The 20454-nt window shown below is 38.5% G+C and overlaps 1 protein-coding gene across 2 annotated transcripts in view; it reads right to left on the bottom strand.

The window, feature by feature from the left end:
• UVRAG (UV radiation resistance associated) overlaps nucleotides 1-20454 on the bottom strand; it is a 303419-nt gene that overhangs the window by 216309 nt on the left and 66656 nt on the right. For both annotated transcript variants that reach the window (XM_021712220.1, XM_008057822.1), the window contains one exon: nucleotides 17684-17769. In XM_021712220.1, coding sequence (XP_021567895.1) covers nucleotides 17684-17769 — 86 coding nt within the window. The remainder of the gene's footprint in view (nucleotides 1-17683; nucleotides 17770-20454) is intronic.

Below are 20454 nucleotides of genomic sequence, written 5' to 3'. Positions count from 1 at the left end.
TTTCACATTTAACATATTGAGGGAAAAGAATAATAAAAGGAACCAGGTGGCCACAGAGTCAGACACACCTCGACAGCAACCTGCAGGCGTTAACACCTCTCCCATGGGAAGGTGTGGAGGCGAGGAATATATTAAGCACATTTTGGAGGGCTCTAGGAAAGCCTATTATGAAAGTCTCCATTGTGGGAGTGCCACAAGACTCGAAAAAATGCCTGGCCCATTTAAGGTGCAGGTGAACCATCAAAAATGGTTACTGGGAGGAAAGCGGGTGCTACTGGGCAGCCTCAACAAAAGAAAGGCACAAGGATCTCCACATAAGATGGAGAAGTGTAATGGAAAGGCCTTGCCACCTGGCAGACCTGGACTCTGCATGACTGAGTAGCTCAATACTAGTTGAGTTCAAGGTGCTCAACTTTTCTTTTCTTTTTTGACTGTTTCCATGACTTTTTAAAAATTTATTTATTTTTGTTTTATTTTTATTTTTTATTTTTTTTTGAGTTGGAGTCTCACTCTGTCACCCAGACTGGAGTGCAGTGGCCGCTCCTGGCCACTGCAGCCTTGACCTGCTGGGCTCTGGCAATCCTTCCAAGTAGCCAGAATTACAGGCACAAGCTACCATGCCTGGCTGATTTTTTTATTTATTGTAGAGATGCGGTCTCGCCAAGTTGCCCAGGCGGTTCTCGAACCCGCGGGCTCAGGCAATCCACTCACCTCAGCCTCCCAAAGTGCGGGATTACAGGCTGAGCCACCGAGCCTGGCTTATTTTTATTTTTTTATATCAATATTTTTTATTTTGATATTGTGGGGTACAGTTAAGGGTTAGGTATACAAATACACCTGCTTTGTTCAGGCACCCTTGTTGATAAGGGGTATCTCCCCGTGGTGCTCAACTTTTCTTTTTTTTGTTTTGTTTTGTTTTTGAGTTGGAGTCTCACTCTGTCGCCCAGACTGGAGTGCAGTGGCTGCTCCTGGCCACCGCAGCCTCGACCTGCTGGGCTCCGGCGGTCCTTCCGCCTCAGCCTTCCGAGTAGCTGGAATTACAGGCGTGCACTACCACGCCCGGCTGATTTTTTTATTTTATTGTAGAGATGAGGTGTCGCCTGCCGCGGGCTCAGGCAATCCACTCACCTCAGTCTCCCAAAGGCACAGGATTACAGGCTGAGCCACCGAGCCCAGCTGCTCAACTTTTCTAAGCTTCATTTTGTTTACCAGAAAAACAGAATTTTAATAGTGGCATGGCTATTGTTATATAACAAAATAAATATATAACAAAAAAAACTATATATATATATGCTGTTTTTAGCATTTAAGCTATTCCACTTAATAGCATTAATGTATTTCAATGGAAATTTTAGATACTTAAATCTTATTTTCTTTCTCCACCCCTGTTTAGCCCTTTGTAGAAAAGGAAGGGATTCTGACTTATTCTTAGAACACAAAATATTTAGAAGTTATTATTAACTTCTCAATGAATAAAAGACCCTGTGCGTGCTGTATCTGTTAATCTGTCCTACTAGAATATAAATCCCTAAGGTAATAACCTGGCTTCTAATGTTAATAGAGTATTTCCAGTCATAAAGAATCAACTCTAGAAATAAAGTTATTACAAAGTCCATGCTCAACAGATAAACATGTTGAACCTTAGAATCTCTTCAGAGGTGGAAAGATCCCACTTTAAGAACACTGATTACTCCAAGTGATATCCTGATGGACATAATGTATTAATTCACCTAAAATCTGATACATTTTCTTAATAAAACAGCATGTAAAAATCAAGTTATGGGTGGAGTAGGTGTTTAATGGTAACTGGTTATTTTTATTGGCATAGACATCAGGGTGAAATCACTAAGCCTTGGAAAGCTGCCTTGGAACATGCCTGGCACCAGTGGGAATGTAGAAGTTACAAGGCAGCCACAAGCAGCGTGATGGTAAAGCCTTAATTCACAGTGACATCTTAAACAAAGCAGTCTCAGTAAAGGAAACCTGTGACTCCAAGCCAAACTTGAAGGACAGAGGTGGAGACAGAGACCATCTCCTGGGCAGAAGACTACATATACTCAAATGCCCTCAAAGAACGCTTCACTTCTTTATGCTGCTTTTATCCTTTATTCCCCTTTTCAATGACATTTGAGAACCAACTTTTGCTCTAAGCCAGGAGTTCTAAGCATTGCTTTTGGGAGGGCTCACTTGATTTATCCACTGTGTTCTCACTTTCTGTTAAACATTCAGTAGACTAGGGAAAAGTAACTTAGCAGCATGTAAAGCCTAGAAGACATCTAGTTAAAGACCAGGAGAACTATCTTGACTACTGGTTTGCTCATTTAATAAATTGAAGTTAATTGAATATACAATGCTTTTCCACAAATTTTTAATTAGCATGCAGATTATCTAAAATGAAACATTCCAATTTTTAAATTAAGAATATACCAAAAGGGCAGCAAAATATATCCAAGGTTAGTATTTTTCATCTTTGGAAAGTTAACTAAAGGTTATCATTTAAAAACTCCTCTGAGGCCAGGCTCAGTGGCTCAGCTGTAATGCCATCACTTTAGGAAGCTGAGGCCAGTGGATTGCCTATGTCCGCAGGTACGAGACCAATCTGGGAAACTTGGTAAGATCTCGTCTCTACAATAAAAATAAAAAATTAGCTAGGCATGGTAGCACACGCCTGTAGTTCCAGCTACTTGGAAGGGTGAGACGGAAGGATCACTGGAGCCCAACAGGTCAGTGCTGGGGTGGCCATGAGTGTGCCACTGCACTCCAGCCTGGGGGACAGTGTGAGACTCCAACTCAAAAAAAAAAAAATTCCTCTGAAAATCAACCTGTTCAATTGTTACCCAACAGGATTGTATGTCACCCATTCATTCATTTAACAAATATTTGTTGAATATTTACTCTGAGCCAGGTCAGTGCCATATGCTAGGGAAAACATTGTAAACTAAAGACACAGGTTCCCAAAACTTACATAGTCTATGTTCTCTACTTTCACTCTGAAGAGCACTACATAGGCAAAAGTACCTGAAATACTTTGTTTTAGCTCACACTAAGTTACTACAATTTCAACATCAGAAAGCATCCCGTCCAAGAAGTGTTCATAATATTACAATATTTCTTTTTTTTTCCTAAAACATATTTTTAATTTTAAAATTGTGGGGTACAGTTAAAGGTTAGTTATACAAATATGCATTGTATAGGTACCCTTGTTGAGGTGTGCCCTCCGTCCCCAGACAGATATTGACTACTGTTAATCCCACCTCCCTGCCCCCCCATAGTTTCCCGCCACTGTCAATCCTTTTCTTATAGTATTATGATAGTTGTTCAAGGTCCACTTATGAGTGAGAACATGTGATACTCAGATCTTTGTTTCTATGAGAGATCACTCAGTATTATAAACTCTAATTCCATCCAGGTTGCTGCAAAATTCATGATTTTGTTCTTTTTTATGGCTGTGTAATAGTCCATTGTATATATGTACCACATTTTTTAATCCAGTCCTCTTTGGATGGACAGCATGGTTGGTTCCATGATCTTGCTACTGTGAACAATGCTGTGATAAACATACGTGTGCAGGTATCTTTTTTATAGAGTGATTTGAGTTCTTCAGGGTATATTCCCAGAAGGGGGATTGCAGGGTCATCTTACCTAGGGCAATCTACAGATTTAATGCAATACCTATCAAATTACCAGCAACATTCTTCTCAGATCTAGAAAAAGCAATACAGGAATTCATATGGAAACACAAATGACCAAGAATAGCCAGAACAATCCTCAGCAAAAAGAACAAAGCAGGAGGTATCACACTACCAGACTTTAAACTTTACTATAAAGTTACAATAATCAAAACAGCTTGGTATTGGTACAAGAACAGGCATATAGACCAATGGAATAGAACTGAGATTCCAGAAGCAAAACCTCAGTTTCTCAACCAACTCATCTTTGACAAAGCCTCCACCACTCACCACTAGGGAGAGGACAATCTATTCAGTAAATGGTGCTGGGAAAACTGGCTGACCACATGCAGAACATTCAAACAAGACCCCTATCTATCCCCATACACAAAAATTAACTCTAAATGGATCAGAGACCTAAATGTAAAACCTCAAACCATAAGAATATTACAATATTTCTAACTAAAATACTAAAGTGGTTTCTGTGTTAAATTAGAAAATGTGCTGTAAATTACTAAAATAATTAAGAGAATTATAAAATAAAACTATATGCATTCTTTCAGCAATAATTTTGAAAATCTAGAGGAAGGAGATGGATTCCTACAAAAAAAAAATTGCCAACAATAAACCAAGGAGAAAAGTTAAAAAGTACATAGAGCAAATAGCACTAAAGGAATTGAAATGATAAGATTTATTATTATAGAAAGCACCTGAACTGGATTTAATAGCTAAGTTCTAACAAACCTTTAAAGAACTAAAAATTCCCAAGATTATTATTTAATCTCTTTCTGATGATGCTGATAGTTGACACATATGATTCAGGATTAGTTTAATCTTCCCAGCAACCCAATGAGGTAGATGCTATTATTAACATCATTTTACAGATTAGGATCACAGAAGAATTAGATGAAAAAAAATTCATAATTCAATTTTAAGACCTTGGGAGAAATGGGTACTTAACATCCCTCCCAAAAAACAACTACTAATACTATAAACTGATCTAGCTTACAGTAATGAGCGAAAGCATAATCTATAACTAAGCGATAATATCTATGTATCATATGACAACCATAAATTAGAAAAAAGAAAACATATAATATCAATAAATGGAAAAAAGGCATTTTAAAAAATTCACCATCCATTCCTAATAAAAGCATTAAGTACACAGAAAGAATTATTTAAAATAATTTTCAAAAATAACAGAAAATATCCTGAACAGTAAAATACTGAATCCTTTCAATTAAAATAATGAACTGGGATGTCCACTATGCCCATTACTTTTCAACTTTATTTTGACAGTTCTAGAAGGTTTACTAGAAAATGGCCTAAGACTAGAAAATCAGTAAAACATTAAAGAAGAAAAAACAGGCCTATACTATGCACATGTCAAAAAAAAAAAAAAGAGAGAGAGAAAGAAAGAGAGAGAGAACGTTCCCAAAAACCCCAAGAAAAGCAGGTAGATATAGTTTACTGAAATAAGATTATCATAAAAGTACAGCTTTTTCCTTATACTAGCAATAAGCACACAGGAATGGAAATGGAAGGCATATTTTATACAAAATAGTGTAAACACTATAACATACTTAAGAACAAAATTAACATAAGGGCAAATGACCATATGAAGAAAATCTTGTTGAAATAAAATAAAATATAAATATAAAGAAATATCATGTTCCTGGACAGGAATACTAAAATAAAATGATAGCTCTCTCAAAATTAATACATAAATTCAATTATTATATAAATTTCCATCAAAATTCCAATAAGGCTTATTTTTTAGAATGGACAAAATAATCTCAAAGTTCATATAAAAGAAAACAATTCTGGCCAGGCATGTCAGAGGTCAAGCAAAGAACTGCTTGAGCCCAGGAGTTTGATACCAGATTGGACAACGCAGTGAGGCCTCGTCTCTACCAAAAAAAATAATAAAAATAATAAATTTTAAAAATTAGCTGGGCATTGAGGCACACACCTGTAGTCCCAGCTACTCAGGAGGCTGAGGTGGGAGAATCACTTAAGCCCAGGAGGTTAAGGCTGAAGTGAGCCAAGATCATGGCACTGCACTCCAGTCTAATCGACAGAGTGAGACTGTTCCCAAAAAAAGGGAGAAGAAGAAGAAGAAAGTTCTGAGAATAGCCAAAATTAGGCTGAAAAAGAAGAGTAGTAACAGGGGAACTTGCCTTATTTTACATTAGAACATACCAAAAAACTACTGTAATTAAATAAATCTGAAAGTGATAAAAGAATAGTCAAGCCGGGCTCGGGGGCTCAGCCTGGAATCCCGCGCCTTTGGGAGGCTGAGGTGAGTGGATTGCCTGAGCCCGCGGGTTCGAGACCCGCCTGGGCAGCGAGACCTCATCTCTACAATCAATCAAAAAATCAGCCGGGCGTGGTAGCGCGCGCCTGTAATTCCAGCCACTTGGAAGGCTGAGGCGGAAGGATCGCCGGAGCCCAGCAGGTCGAGGCTGCGGTGGCCGGGAGCGGCCACTGCACTCCAGTCTGGGCGACAGAAAGACTCCAACTCAAAAAGAATAAAAATAAAAATAAGAATAGTCAAAAGATCATTAAAGAGAGAGAGAGAGAGAATCCAGAAACAGACCCTAGTATATATGAGGTTCTAACATATGACAGAAGTGTTATTTAAATTCAGTGGGAAAGTTGGGCGTGGTGGCTCATACCTATAATCCCAGCATTTTAGGATGTCAAGGTGAGAGGACTGCTTGAGCCCAGGAGTTTGAGTCCAGGCTGGGCAACTAGGTGAGACCTCGTCTCTACAATAAATTAAAAAATTAGCCAGGCATCATGGCCTGTGCCTGTAGTTCTACCTACTTGGCAGGCTAAGGCAGAAAGAACGACTAAGTCCAGAAGGTTAAGACTGCAGTAGCCATGATTGTGCCACTGCACTCAAGCCTGGGTGACAGAGTGAGACTCTGACTTAAAAAAATAAATAAATAAGCCAGGCTCGGTGGCTCAGCCTGTAATCCTGCGCCTTTGGGAGGCTGAGGTGAGCGGATTGCCTGAGCCGGCGGATTCGAGACCCGCCTGGGCAGGCGAGACCTCATCTCTACAATAAATCAAAAATTAGCCGGGCATGGTAGCGCACACCTGTAATTCCGGCTACTTGGAAGGCTGAGGTGGAAGAATAGCCAGAGCCCAGCAGGTCAAGGCTGCGGTGGCCGGGAGCGGCCACTGCATTCCAGTATGGGCGACAGAGTGAGACTCCAACTTAAATAAATAAATAAATAAATAGAAAAATTTTTTTGAAAAATTCAGTGAAAAAAGAAAGGTGCTGGCACACTGAATTCCTCTGTGAAGAAAATTAATCTCTACCTCACACTATAAAGAATATCTATACAAAATGCTTAAAAATAAATTTAAAATTGTATTAAAGATTCAATTTTAAAAGTAAAATGATAAATCTCAAAGATAACTTAGAAAATACTTGTAGAAACAAGGCAAATGAGATCTGACAATTAAGTTCACGAACTCATTCTAGAAAAAGTGCTACATACCTCATTGCTGAATATCACTACAGTCACCTTCAAAGTACTCCCCTTGTGGAACCATGCACTGATGCCAACACCTCATCCACCTGTCAAAGCAATTTTGGAGCTCTTTTTCTGGAATGGCCATCAGAGCTGTTGTAGTATTACACTCGATGCCCAAAATGTCATCAAAATGTCTTCCTTTTAATATTTCCTTTATCTTCGGGTAAAGAAAAATGTCATTGGAGGCCACATCAGGTGGGCAGGGAAAAAGTTCTGATACAGTTATTTGTTTACTGGCTAAAGCCTCCCTCACAGACAGTGCTGTGTGAACTGGTGCACTGTCATGATGCAAGAGCTACTTCGGGACATTTTTGCACACAGAGTTTTCTCATGCCAAGATTTTCAGTTAAGATTATCCTGTTTCTCCATCAATGTTTATTTGTCTGCTATGCTTCTCACAGTCAGCTGACAATTTTGACACACCATTTGACAAATTTTTGCAATGTTTTCATCAGTTCTGCTTGTCACTGGCTGCTCTAACCTCTCTTCATCAGTGATGCTCTCTCTCTTCTCAGAAAAACGTTTAATCCATTTGTACACCACCGTTTTCTTCATGGCATTATCCCCATAAACTTTGACTAATATGTCCCTGGCTTCACTGCCACTCTTGTCAAGTTTACCAAGAAATTTAATGTTTGTCCATTGCTCTAATTCAAACTCTGACGTTCTTGCAATGACAGCTCTGATGGCCATTGCAAAATTGCTTTGATGGGTGAACTAGGTGCTGGTGTTGGTGCATAGCTTCCCAAGGGGAGTACTTCGATATTCAGCAATGAGGTATATATAGCACTTTTCTAGGATGAGTTCGTGAACTTAATTGTCAGACCTCATAGGAGCGTTCTCTAAAAACCAAGAGCGCCTAGAAGACATAGAATTTTTTTAAATTATATAATACAACAAATATAAATGTTTTATATAGGGTATCATAAGTTAAGATGCAATTGATATATTTGGGGGAAAAGTACCAAGGACGTCTAAAAAGTCATGAGAAAAATGAAAGCAACTCAATTTTTAAAAAATAGGTGAAGTAAATAAACAGGCAGATTCTCAGAATAATATATTAAACAGCTAACAGACTCAAGAAAGATGTTATATTTCACCTGTTGCTCAAACTAAATACTTGTATCAGGCTAACAATAATTAACCTAACACTGAAGTGTCAATTTACATTCACTAAATTAGCAAAAACTACAAAAAAATGATGATACCCATTGCCAATAGGGATTCGGGGTAAGGAATAATGCTACAATCTATCTGTGTCCTTTGGGAAAACAATTGATATCTCTGGATATTAAAACTACGGCTAAGCGTTCATGCCTGTAACACCAGCACTTTGGGAGGCCAAGGCAGGAAGATTGCTTGAACCCATGAGTTTAAGACCAGTCTAGACAACACAGCAAGACCTCATCTCTACAAAAAAAAATTAAAACTTAGCCAGGCATGGTAGCATGTGCTTGTAGTCCCAGCTAAGTCCAGGAGGTTGAGGGTACAGTAAGCCCTGATAGTGCCACTGCACTCCAGCCTGGGCAACAGGGTGAGAACCCAATCCAAAAAAAGAACTAAAACAGTACAGTCAATAATTCTCAACAGTAAATTGAATGACAAACTACAATATGGAGATGAGCTTGGGCAAAGGACTGATTGCTTCTATAAAAGAATCAGCTAGCTTTTTTTCCTTTTTTTAACTTCATCTGCTTCTCTTTATTGTTGAACTACTTTTCTCTCTCTCAGTTTTTACCTAAAGTAGTGAAACAGGGCTGTTTGAGAATCCAAACATAGCAACTATCAAAGTAGTACAGTAGCTAATATGATTTATCACTCAGCTATGTTCCAGGATTAAAGAGTATATAACAAACAAAGCAAACTCCGCACAGTATCTGGTGAGATTTCCAGGATTTTGTGACTTTTTAAAAAAAATTTTGAAGAGGTGGGGTACAATTCAGGGTTAGGTATACAAATATTCATTATGCAGGTATTCTTGTTGATGGAGTATGTCCCCCTCCCCAATTTTGTGACTTTTAACCCAACCCTTTTTACAGATTTTTCTGGAAGTCCTTTATTTGCCTCCCTGGAAGCAAATTTCCTTCCCTCCATTTGGATAGAAAATACTTTCACCTACAGAATTTCGTTTTTTTTTTTTTTTTTTTGAGTCAGAATCTCACTCTGTCGCCAAGCCTGGAGTGCAGTGGCATTATCACAGCCACCACAGCCTCAACCTGCTGGGCTCAGGCGATCATTCCACCTCAGCCACAAGCCTGGCTAATTTTTTGATTTATTGTAGAAATGAGGTCTCACCAAGTTGCTCAGGCTGGTCTTGAACCTCTGGGCTCAGGCAATCCTCTCACCCCTCAAAGTACTGGGATTACAGGTATGAGCCACTGCGCCTGGATCAGAATTTCATTTTTAAAAGAAAAATGCTCTTAGCCGGGCTTGGTGGCTCAGCCTGTAATCCCGCGCCTTGGGAGGCTGAAGTGAGTGGACTGCCTGAGCCCACGGGTTCAAGACCCACCTGGGCAATTTGGCGAGACCTCATCTCTACAATAAATCAAAAAACTAGCCAGGCGTGGTAGTGCACGCCTGTAGTTCCAGCTACCTGGAAAGTTGAGGTGGAAGGATCACTGGAGCCCAGCAGGTCGAGGTTGCGGTGGCCAGGAGTGGCCACTGCACTTCAGTTTGGGCGACAGAGTGAGACTCCAACTCAAAAAATAAAAAGAAAAATGCTCACAAGTAAATTATTATTCTAAGGCAATGTTTGGGAAACAGATGGGATGAGAAGTTTAAGAATATAAGTTAGTTTATAATCTGTAAATTATGGATATGATAACCAACTTTCAGGTTGCAGAAAGAGTTGGTTTTTTTTTCCTCCCTGCCTAGTGGTCTTTCCCTAAGTGGTGGTTACAACTATACAGAAGACAGCTAAGAACTCAGCTGTAAGCAGATGTCACAAAGTTTATGTACTAAAGTTTATATATTTTACTTTTCATAATAGAGGTTAGGCTCTTACCCAGTTTCTATGGGCTTATTTTAAGTAAGTTAGAGGAGGAATTAAGAGGATTACTGTTAAGATAGACACAGACAGCAAGAAATGAAGCTAACCCTAACACTGAATTGTAGCCCACATCTTCAAAATTAAAGTTTTTTTTTTTAAAGTCCTGGAAATCTCACCAGATACTACACGGAAGACAGTGGCTGAAAGAAACAGCTGACAGTTCATGGATCTGACCGCATTTTCACCATTTTTAGATACTAGACTAGAAATGCTTTACAACCCTCATTTTACCAGATGCAAACCAATAGAAATAAGATAACCTCAGTCCTCTGCAGCCTGAACAACAGCTCAATACAATCAACAAGAACAGCATTTACCACCTGAACAGCATTTACCACCTGCTTAATATATATGATGCACACTGTATAGGGATAATGCAAAGATCAGTAAAACAAAGATTCTTGCCTGAAGAGCCCTCAGTTTGGGGTATTAAAGAGAGAAGAGAAAAAAAACTAATTATAGCACAATCAGTGCTCCATAAATGGTCACAATGAATTACACAGGTAGAGCATGGGAGGACTTGAAATAAAGACTATAGTCCCTGTGGGGGTGTACCGAACAATATCCTTTGAATATCACATTAAGAAGTGAGAACTTTATCCTGTACATGATGGCTCAAAGATTTCTAAGCTCAGTGGGTGACAAAATTGATGTATCTTTTAAAAGATCACTTTGGCAGCAATGTGGCAAACTGTACGTGAGCAGTGTAAAAGATATAAGACTATAAAATATACTAAGAAGACGGACTCTGGAGCTAGACTGTCTGGGTTTGAACATAGGCTTTAACATTCTGTAACTGTTTTGTGCCTTAATTTCCTCAAATGTAAAGAAAAATAGGAACAGCTCTTACCATGTAAAGCTGCAGTGAGAATTAAGAGTTAATTACTGGAAAGCACTCAGAATGGTTCCGGCACAAAGTAAGAGCTCAATAAATAACAGCTATTAACCACATGAAAGAAAGTAGGGAGACTAGTTAGGTGGTCAGGGGATAGTCCACAAAAATAGAAGCAAAAAAGAGAATGGTAAATGGATGAGACATCTCATCAAGGGATCAATGGGATTTATAAACAACTACATGTATGTAACACTGAAGGAAGAAGAATGACAGAAGCAAAAATAACTAAGATTACTAGCTTGGGAGATTGTGACAATACCATTACACAAACCAGGAAAAGGAAAGGAAGAGGAGGATTAAGTGAATGAGTGTGGCTCTGGACATGTCGGGGTTGAGGTATCCCAAGGACATAAATATCCAGTGGTCACTGGAAAATACAAATGGAAAATTCAAAAGAGGTAAGAACTGGAGATGGAGATTTGAGAGTTATTAACGCGTGGATGTGCTGTTTGAAGCTCTGGTAGCAGAAGAGAGTACCTAGGGAGAAAGAGTAAGCATAAAAGAAACCTAATAAGCACGGGAGCCAGAGTGAAACCGTCTACATGAAATCAATAAAAGTCCACAAGGTTAGATTGTGATAGGAGCCTGAACTCCGTTAGGATATCAGCACAGCTAAATCATAAGGTTCTCTCAGGCCTTTTCTCCCTCCATGCACATCCTAGCCCCTGCAGCTGCCTGCAAGATTAATTAACTTGTTTTTCCCTTGAAGAGCCATGGGCTGTGGGTCTTACTGACTTGCTTGATGGTATCCAGAAGCTTAATCCACATAAACAGCTTCGATAGTTGGGAAGTCCCCCTCCCTCCTGTGCCCATTGTTCACCAGATTTGTAACTCTCTCAATTACTCCTATAGATAACATAAGCCTAAAACTGGCCTTCAAGATAGTTTTCAGACTTTGCTTTCTAGTGGACCAACAGACCCCTCCTAAACCCATGATCCATACCAACGAACAGACTCAATTGGTCCTGTGACTCCTGCCCAGACACTGGCTCTGCACAGGAAGACAATTTCAACACCTCTATGACCTCATCTGCAGTCAATCGGCAGCACCATTCCCTAGCCCTGGCCTACCAAATTATCCTTAAAAACCGTTGTCTAAATTTCCCTGAGAGGCAGATTTGAGAAATATCTCCCATCCTCCTTGCTCAGCAGCTCAGAATTCTTAAACTCTTTCTCTACCACAACTACTGCTTTGTGGGTAAATTGGCTTTTCTAGGCAGCAAGCATAAAGATCTGGGAGGTGTACCAAACTGAACTCCAACAATGAACCAGGAATTGTTGATAACATAGAAGGAAAGAAGAAAATACATCCAGCCATATGAAATAACCTCTTCCTTCAAGAAGCTTACAATATCATAAGGGAGAAAAGACATACACGTTTAATATTGTTTATTATGGCTGTTTAAGATTAATAAAGGCAACCTTGAAAGCAGAGATGACAAACACTAGAATGAGGGGAAGAGAAAGGAAAAGGATACTGACAAGTAGAAAGGCTTGTGATAATAAGGAAAAGGAACATTGGCTTAGAGGGAAAAGTTCACTCCAAGATTGGGGAAGTAAAGAGGAAGAAGAAAACGCGTGTTAGTAAATATCTACTATATGTCAGTCACTGTTCTGGGATCTTTCAAATATTTTACCTTATTTAATTCTATCAAGATTCCCAATGGCATGAGACAATATTCCATTTTACAAAAGTAGGCTGAGGCATACAAAAGTTAAATAACCTGCCCAAATCTTGCATCCAGCCTATCTGCATACAGCAGTTTTAGAATTGGAACCTAAGGAAAGAACCAAAGCCCTTGATTTTTCCACCATACTTCCACTTATTAAACTGGCAAAACCAAGACATTTCAAAAGAAAAAAAAACAATAAAAATTGTACTAGAAGAAAATCAGAATTACTACTTGACTTACTACAATAGAGCTACCTCTTTTAGAAACTATTTTTTTAAAATGAGTTTTTTAACACCAAAAATAATCTTTCAGTTTCAGAGAACAGGTAAGATTAGACACGAATCCTTGCTTCCAGTCTCACCCTTCAGGTCTATTTCACAGTCGCCACAGTTAGAATTGCTAATTGCAAACCCGACCAAATCACTCCTCCTCTCTTTACAATCTTTCAATAATTCCCTATCACCAACAGGATTAAAAAAAAAAAACAAAAGGAAAAAGCTATCTAATAAGTCTATATTCCTTAACCTAGAAGAAACAATAAGAGATTTAAAAGTTCACTTCTAAAAATGAATGCTGATTACTCATCATTTCTAACACTGTTTTATACTCCATTGAAGACTTCTACTTTTCTCACCCCAAAATTGTAAAAACAGGCTGGGTATGGTAGCTCATGCCTGTAATCTCAACACTTTAGGAGGCTGAGGTGGGAGGATCTTCAGCCCAGGAGTTCAAGACCATCCTGGGCAATATAGTAAGACCCCATCTATTTTTAAAAAGACAAAATTGTAAATATAAATAAAATTTCAAACCCGTTAAAGACACCTTGTGGTGAACAGCCTAAAGTATCAAATATAACAATGAGTACAGTTATTAACTGTTCTAATTACATGTCTGTTTACCTGAAAGCAAACTCTAATGCAGAGATTTCTAACAGTTAAGAAGCAAAAGTTCGATTACCATCACACACTAACTATAAATTTGGAAAGAGCTGCTAATACTTTGGCAATGACTAATTATAGGCCAAAGCTGCTGAATAAAATCTCAGGTCACTGTTTTCCTATAAAACAGTTCAACAGGGCAACCCTCTTTCAGGTCCCCTCCTGCTGGGGGAGCTTTTCTGTCTTCTTAATAAACTCTTACTTTCTAAAAAAAAGCAACAAAAAACAGTACAACATATACAACTGAAGACACTTTAATGCCCTGGTTTTAGGTGCTCCAAAGTCTTTGCCTTGGTCAAGAGTTCCTACTTTTCTGTGACACTCCAACACAAAAAGTGGAGGGAATGTATGTCTCCCAGTGGCATAAGAGTACAGTGAAAGTTATTAACTTGAATATACTCTCAAAAAACAGAATCAGGAGACCTGGGTTTTAATCCTGACTCCAAACAGCATGGAGAATTTTATAAAGTGACATTAAAGATTCAGACTCTGTGTGTTTTCACATAAAATTACATATCAAGTGGCAGCAATTTATATAAAGACAGCATCAGGTGAAAAAAAGGGAATTTTTTTTTCAAACGACTCCATCCAGGGATAATGTTGCCTAAGTTAGAAACAAAACTATGAACAATAGTTTAATGTGACAGGTACAAAGTTTCTCAGCAAGTACTTCACATATTCATGGCAATCTCTACGGCAAATAGAGCAGATGATGGGTACTCTTCTAATGTCTGAGAGAACGATCACAGAAAGTTCCATTTTACTCATTAACGTTGACAATGACAATTTCTTTTCTTTTTAAGCAGAATTTACCAAGAGGACAGAATAGCTCCCACAGTGGGAGGGGACCCAAGGGGGTCGCCAACAATGACAATTTCAAGTTTCCAGTTCCAGAGTAACTAACTCCCTGGGTTCAGGTAATCTGGTTGATAAACAGACTGTTGATCTGGTTCAGGAAAAGTATATCTCTGTTATTAGCTATAAATGGTGATAAGGAAACTTAATAAGGCAGTTTGAATTACTGAGGAACTCGGATAGGATCCTAGATATGAAATCCCAAGAGTTAAATCACTGCAAGATCAATGTTAAATAATTAGGTAACTACCAAATTAGTCTGATGGCTTTACATTTATGCAGAACACTGTGCTTTTCAAAAAATTTCCTCGGTCCTTATGACATATGCACCTTTTAACCACCAGTCTTGGAAGGTGACTATTAAAGGGATCTACAAGGCTGGGGCGCAGTGGCTCATGTCTGTAATCCCAGCACTTTGCAAGGCTGAGGAGGGAGAATTGCTCAAGCTCAGGAGTTTGAGACCAGGCTGGGAAACACAGCAAGATCTCATTTCTTTTTTCTTTTTGAGTTGGAGTCTCACTCTGTCACCCAAACTGGAATGCAGTGGCCACTCCGGGCCACCGCAGCCTCAACCTGCTGGGCTCCGGCAATCCTTCTGCCTCAGCCTTCCAAGTAGCTGGAACTACAGGCGTGCGCTACCACACCCAGCTAATTTTTTGATTTATTGTAGAGATGAGGTCTCACCAAGTTGACCAGGCAGGTCTCGAACCCGGGAACTCAGGCAATCCACTCACCTCAGCCTCCCAAGGTGCGGGATTACAGGCTGAGCCACTGAGCCTGGCTGCAAGATCTCATTTCTACAAAAATAAAAAAAAAATAAAAAATCAGCTGATGTGGTGGCGCATACCTGTAGTCCTAGCTACTTGGGAGGCTAAAGCAGAAGGATCACCTGAGCCCAGTAGGTCAAGGCTGATGAGCTGTGATCGTGCCACTGCACTCCAGCCTGGGAGACACAGTGAGACCCCTGACCAAAAAAAGAAAAAAAGGAAAGAAAAGAAAAACAAAGTATCTACAAGACATGCTGGTCAGAAAACCTTAAAAACAACTTGCAGTTTGGCTTTTATTTGCTGTGTGCCCTCAAAAAGATAAATCAATTAAATGCCTCTTGGCCTCAGCTTCTACACTTAAGACAAAGGTTATCATTCCAGAGCTGTGAACACAAAAACTTCCAAGAGAAAAAGATAACAAATGTGAAAATGCTTGAACATTACACAAATTTGTAACATCACTGCTTCTACCTTTTAAAATAATCAGAGATGTTACATGAATGAGGATAAATCAGGAATAAAGAAAGGATCAGATTCATCAAAGCATTCTTATTATACTACATTGCTTCATAAGACCCAGCAGTCTTTCATCAGTCTCTGGTTTCTGTTACTGCAAAGCTTTCGATACTCCTTGAAATTACTCTCTTAGTATCTATGACGCATCACTATCCCAAATCCTCTTCTTCCTCTTCAAGTATTTTTTCTTTTACTTCTACTGGTTTCTCTAGTAAGATCACAGAATCTTATACTTAGAAAATATCTTTAAAATAATTGTATCTATACCCTCATTTTACTGAGGGAAAGAGAGGTCATGAAATATTAGTGGCTTACTAACATTTCAAACAATTTCTGGACATTCCTCTTTTTGAAACTTAAAACTCAATGTGTTCCAAACTGAATAGGTTTTAAAATGTATTCATTTTGGCAGCTCCCCCATGCCCACCCTCTAACTAAAAGATCTTGTCTATTCTGTTATATATCCTAAGCAGTCAAGGTGTAAGGATCGTCTCAAAAATAATTAAACATATGAGATTACTTTAGTGAAAATCACTACTTCTTAACTTACACAGTCCATGTGACCAAACTCTATATCATCATCATATATAATAAGATTCAAGTTTCACAAAGGAAAGGCCAATTTCATAATGTTTATAAAATAGCCATTTCTCAAGCATCCTTCTGAACTATTCCTCTAATAGATACATATCTAGGATATCTAATGGTCTGAAATTTATGATGTGTTGGGTAAATATTAGAAAATACTGCCAAAATCAAACTTCAATGAACAATCTGTCTGAGTAGGGTGAACATAGGTTGAGTGTCACTGTTAACTTTATTTTGAATTACATTTATTTTGGTAGCTTGCACTCTAGGAAAATATCCTTGATGACCTATCACATTTAAAATTAAAGCCAACCAGGAGCGGTGGCCCAAGCCTGTAATCCCAGCACTTTGGGAGGCTTAGGCGAGTGAACTGCCTGAGCCCACAGGTTCGAGACCAGCCAGGGCAACTTGGCGAGACCTCGTCTCTACAATAAGTCAAAAATTAGCTGGGGTGCAGTAGCACACACCTGTAGTTACGGCTATTTGGAAGGCTGAGGTGGAAGGATCACCAGAGCCCAGCAGGTCAATACTGGGGTGGCTGTGAGCGTGCCACTGTACTCCAGCCTGGGCGACGGAGTGAGACTCTGACTCAAAAAAATTAAAAAATTCTTAAAAAAATTAAATTAAATTAAATTAAAGTCAATTTTTAAAATCTTTCAAAATTAAGCTGAGACATTACGAATATATAGAGCTGAGGCATTTAATATATAAAAAGCATTAGATATATTAAAAGCCTTTGTGCATTAGATATATAAAAAGCCTCTTGGGTTTGCCAAACATGATTCTTTTAAGAAGACCAAAACTCAATGCCATGTTTGGGGCTGCTGGAGGGCTTTTCTAGTGATGCTGTCGTTGTTAGGACTTGATTAAGCCTAAATTTTGCACCACTAGTTGTTGTTCTGTAGAATACAGGAGACCAGAAAATAGTTTACATCCCTATTTTAAGATCACTGGCTTCCAAGCACTCTTTTCACTGTCCAGAGAAAGGAAATGGCTTTCCAAAGACTTTGTAAAAGAGATAAACTTAAATCATTATAGCTACAAAATTTATGAGGCTTGCACTAAAAAATGCTATGCGTGAATAACAGCCTCTAAAGCTCCCATATACTTTCTCACATTGAAATGTCACAAACTCAAAATTAGGAAGAGTCTTTAGAATTCGGGAGGACTCTAGCAAGTTTCTTACCGTAGCAAAGAGAAAACGTCATAAGAATTACGAACACAGTTCTGCTCCACCTGAAGAAGAACATTCTTCTGAGCATTCGAATAACCCTGAAAGACATTAGTCAACAAATTAATCAAAGCTAAACAAAATAAAATTTGTGCACAAACTAATTATGTTTGTCCTTTTTAAAATATGGCTTATTAACACCTGAGTAAATTCTAAATGTTAGAAATTTCAAAAAGGAAAGTATAACTTCCATATAACTGAAGTCTCATCTTTCAGGCAAGTGAATTTAAAATAAATTTCTTCTCACAGTTTCCCACAGAAACAATGTCTCACATTATAAATTGTGGTGACTGTCCCAAAGGAAGCTTTTTAAACATATTATGTGACTGTAGATGAGTATTAACAACAGAATTTCAGCTATGCCAAGCCATCATAAATAATTTTTTTTTTATGGGAGAAAGGGCATTCCAAGTTCTGAACAGGAACATGAGAAACAAACATTCCCACTCAGTGGCACAAAGGAGCAGGATACTTCTAAAAAGAACATAAGGCTGGCACGGTGGTTTACATCTGTAATCCCAGCACTTTGGGAGGCCAAGGCAGGATGACTACTTGAGCCCAGCCTGGGCAATGTAGCAATACCTCCTCTCTACAAAAAAATCAAATAATTAGCCAGGCACAGTGACACATGCCTATAGTCCCAGCTACTCGAGTAGGGAGGTTAAGATGAGAGGATCGTCTGAGTCCATGAGGTCAAGGTACAGTCAGCCATGATCATGGCATTGCACTCCAGTCTGGGTAACAGAGTAAGACCCCAACTCAAAATAAATAAACACATAAAATGGTACAACTCCACAAGAAGAAGAGAGAAGTAACTCTACCATTTAAGAAAGCCAGAGTTCATAGTAATTTAGAAAAAAAGACTCTGCACCCAGACCATCAGGATCCCAAATCAAGCCCTTAACACCAACTCTGAAATCTTAGCCAAGTCACCTAAGTGCTCTTAGTTTAACCTTGGTTTCTTCATCTGTAATACAAAATGATAAAAAAAGAGTTGATGTGATTATACTAATATCACACAAATAGACTTTAAGTCAAAAATTCTTACAAAACAAAGAAGAACATATAATAAAAAAGAGATCAAGATATAATTATAAACATATGTATCTAACAATATATGACAAACTATATGAAGCAAAAATTAACAAAATTAAAGGGGGAACTAGCTGGAGACATCAACTCCACACTTTCAACAATGAATAGCATAATTAGCAAAAGATAAACAAGGAAACAGAAGACATGAACAATGCTGTAAACCAACTAGACATAACAGACATATACAAAAAAAACTCCCACTTACAATAGCAACATACACATTCTTCTCAAGTGCACATGGGATATTCTCCAGGACAGACTACATGTTCAGCCACCAAACAAGTCTTAATAACTTTTAAACAACAATTTTGAAATCAATCATACAAAGTATCTTTTCTAATCACAATAGAGTAAATAACCTAAACTTCTACCTTAAGAAACTAGAAATATATGAGAAAACTAAACCCAAAGCAAGAAGAAAGGAAATAATAAAGATTAGAGCAGAGATCTATGAAATAGAGAAAACAAAAACAATAAAGAAAAGCAACAAAACCAAAAGTGAGTTTTCTTTGGTTTTTAAGAGATGGTGGTCTCACCCTGTCATCCAGACTGGAATGCAGTGGCACAATCATGGCTCACTGCAGCCTCAGACTCCTGGGTTCAAGCACTCCTCCTGACTCAGCGTCCCAAGTAGCTGGGACTTTGAGTGTGAGCAACTATGAGCGGTAAGTTCTTTAAAAAGGGGAGTAACATTGGCAAACCTTAAGAAAGACTGACCAAAGGAAAAAGGAAGACTAAAATCACTAAAATCAGGTATGATAGTGGGAACATTATTATCAACCTTACAGAAATAAAAGGAAATATTTAAAAATACTATAATTATATGCTAACAAATCAGATAACCTAAATAAAATTATATACAAACTACCAAAAATGACTCAAGAAGAAATAGAACATCTGAACAGACCAATAACATATAAAAAGATTAAATCAGTAATCACAGAACACTCAGATAAAAAAGCCCAGAACCAGATAATTAGACTGGTGAATTCTACCCATTATTTCAAGAAAAAAAATGCCAATCCTTCTCAAAGTCTCCAAAAAAACATAGAAGCAAGGAAACACTTAACTCATTCTATGAAACCAATACTCTCCTGATACCAAAGCCAGATAAAAGCATCACAAGAAAATTATAGCCCAACATCCTTTATGAATATAGATTTTTTAAATCTTAAAAAAAAAAAATACTGGTAAAGCTAATCTAGCAGCATATTAGAAGGATTATACCCTATGATCTGGCAACTATTTCCAAGTATACACCAAAAGAATTGAAAGAAAGAATTGAGGTGGGGTGTGGTGGCTCATGCCTGTAAACCCAGGGCTTTGGGAGGTTGAGGCAGGAGGATAGCGTTAGGTCAAGAGTTTGAGACCATCCTGGGCACCACAGCAAGACCTCACCTCTACAAAAGTGAAATAAAACAAAGTCCTGAACTCCAAGTTACTTGGGAGGCTGAGATGGAAAGATCACTGGAGCCCAGGAATTAAGGCTGCAGTGAGTTATGATCACGCCACTGCAATCCTGCCTGAGTGACAGAGGGAGACCCTGTGGAAAAGAAAAAGCAAAGGGGAAGGGGAAGGGGAAAAGGGAAGGGAAAGGGAAAGGGGGAAGGGGAAAGGAGAAGAGGGAAGGG

This window comes from Carlito syrichta, unplaced genomic scaffold (assembly GCF_000164805.1).
Source record: "Carlito syrichta isolate Samal-C Ts95f unplaced genomic scaffold, Tarsius_syrichta-2.0.1 Scaffold303134, whole genome shotgun sequence".
Lineage (NCBI taxonomy): Eukaryota > Metazoa > Chordata > Mammalia > Primates > Tarsiidae > Carlito > Carlito syrichta.
Note: the sequence above shows the minus strand (reverse complement) of the source record. Positions and strands in the feature narration are given on the sequence as shown.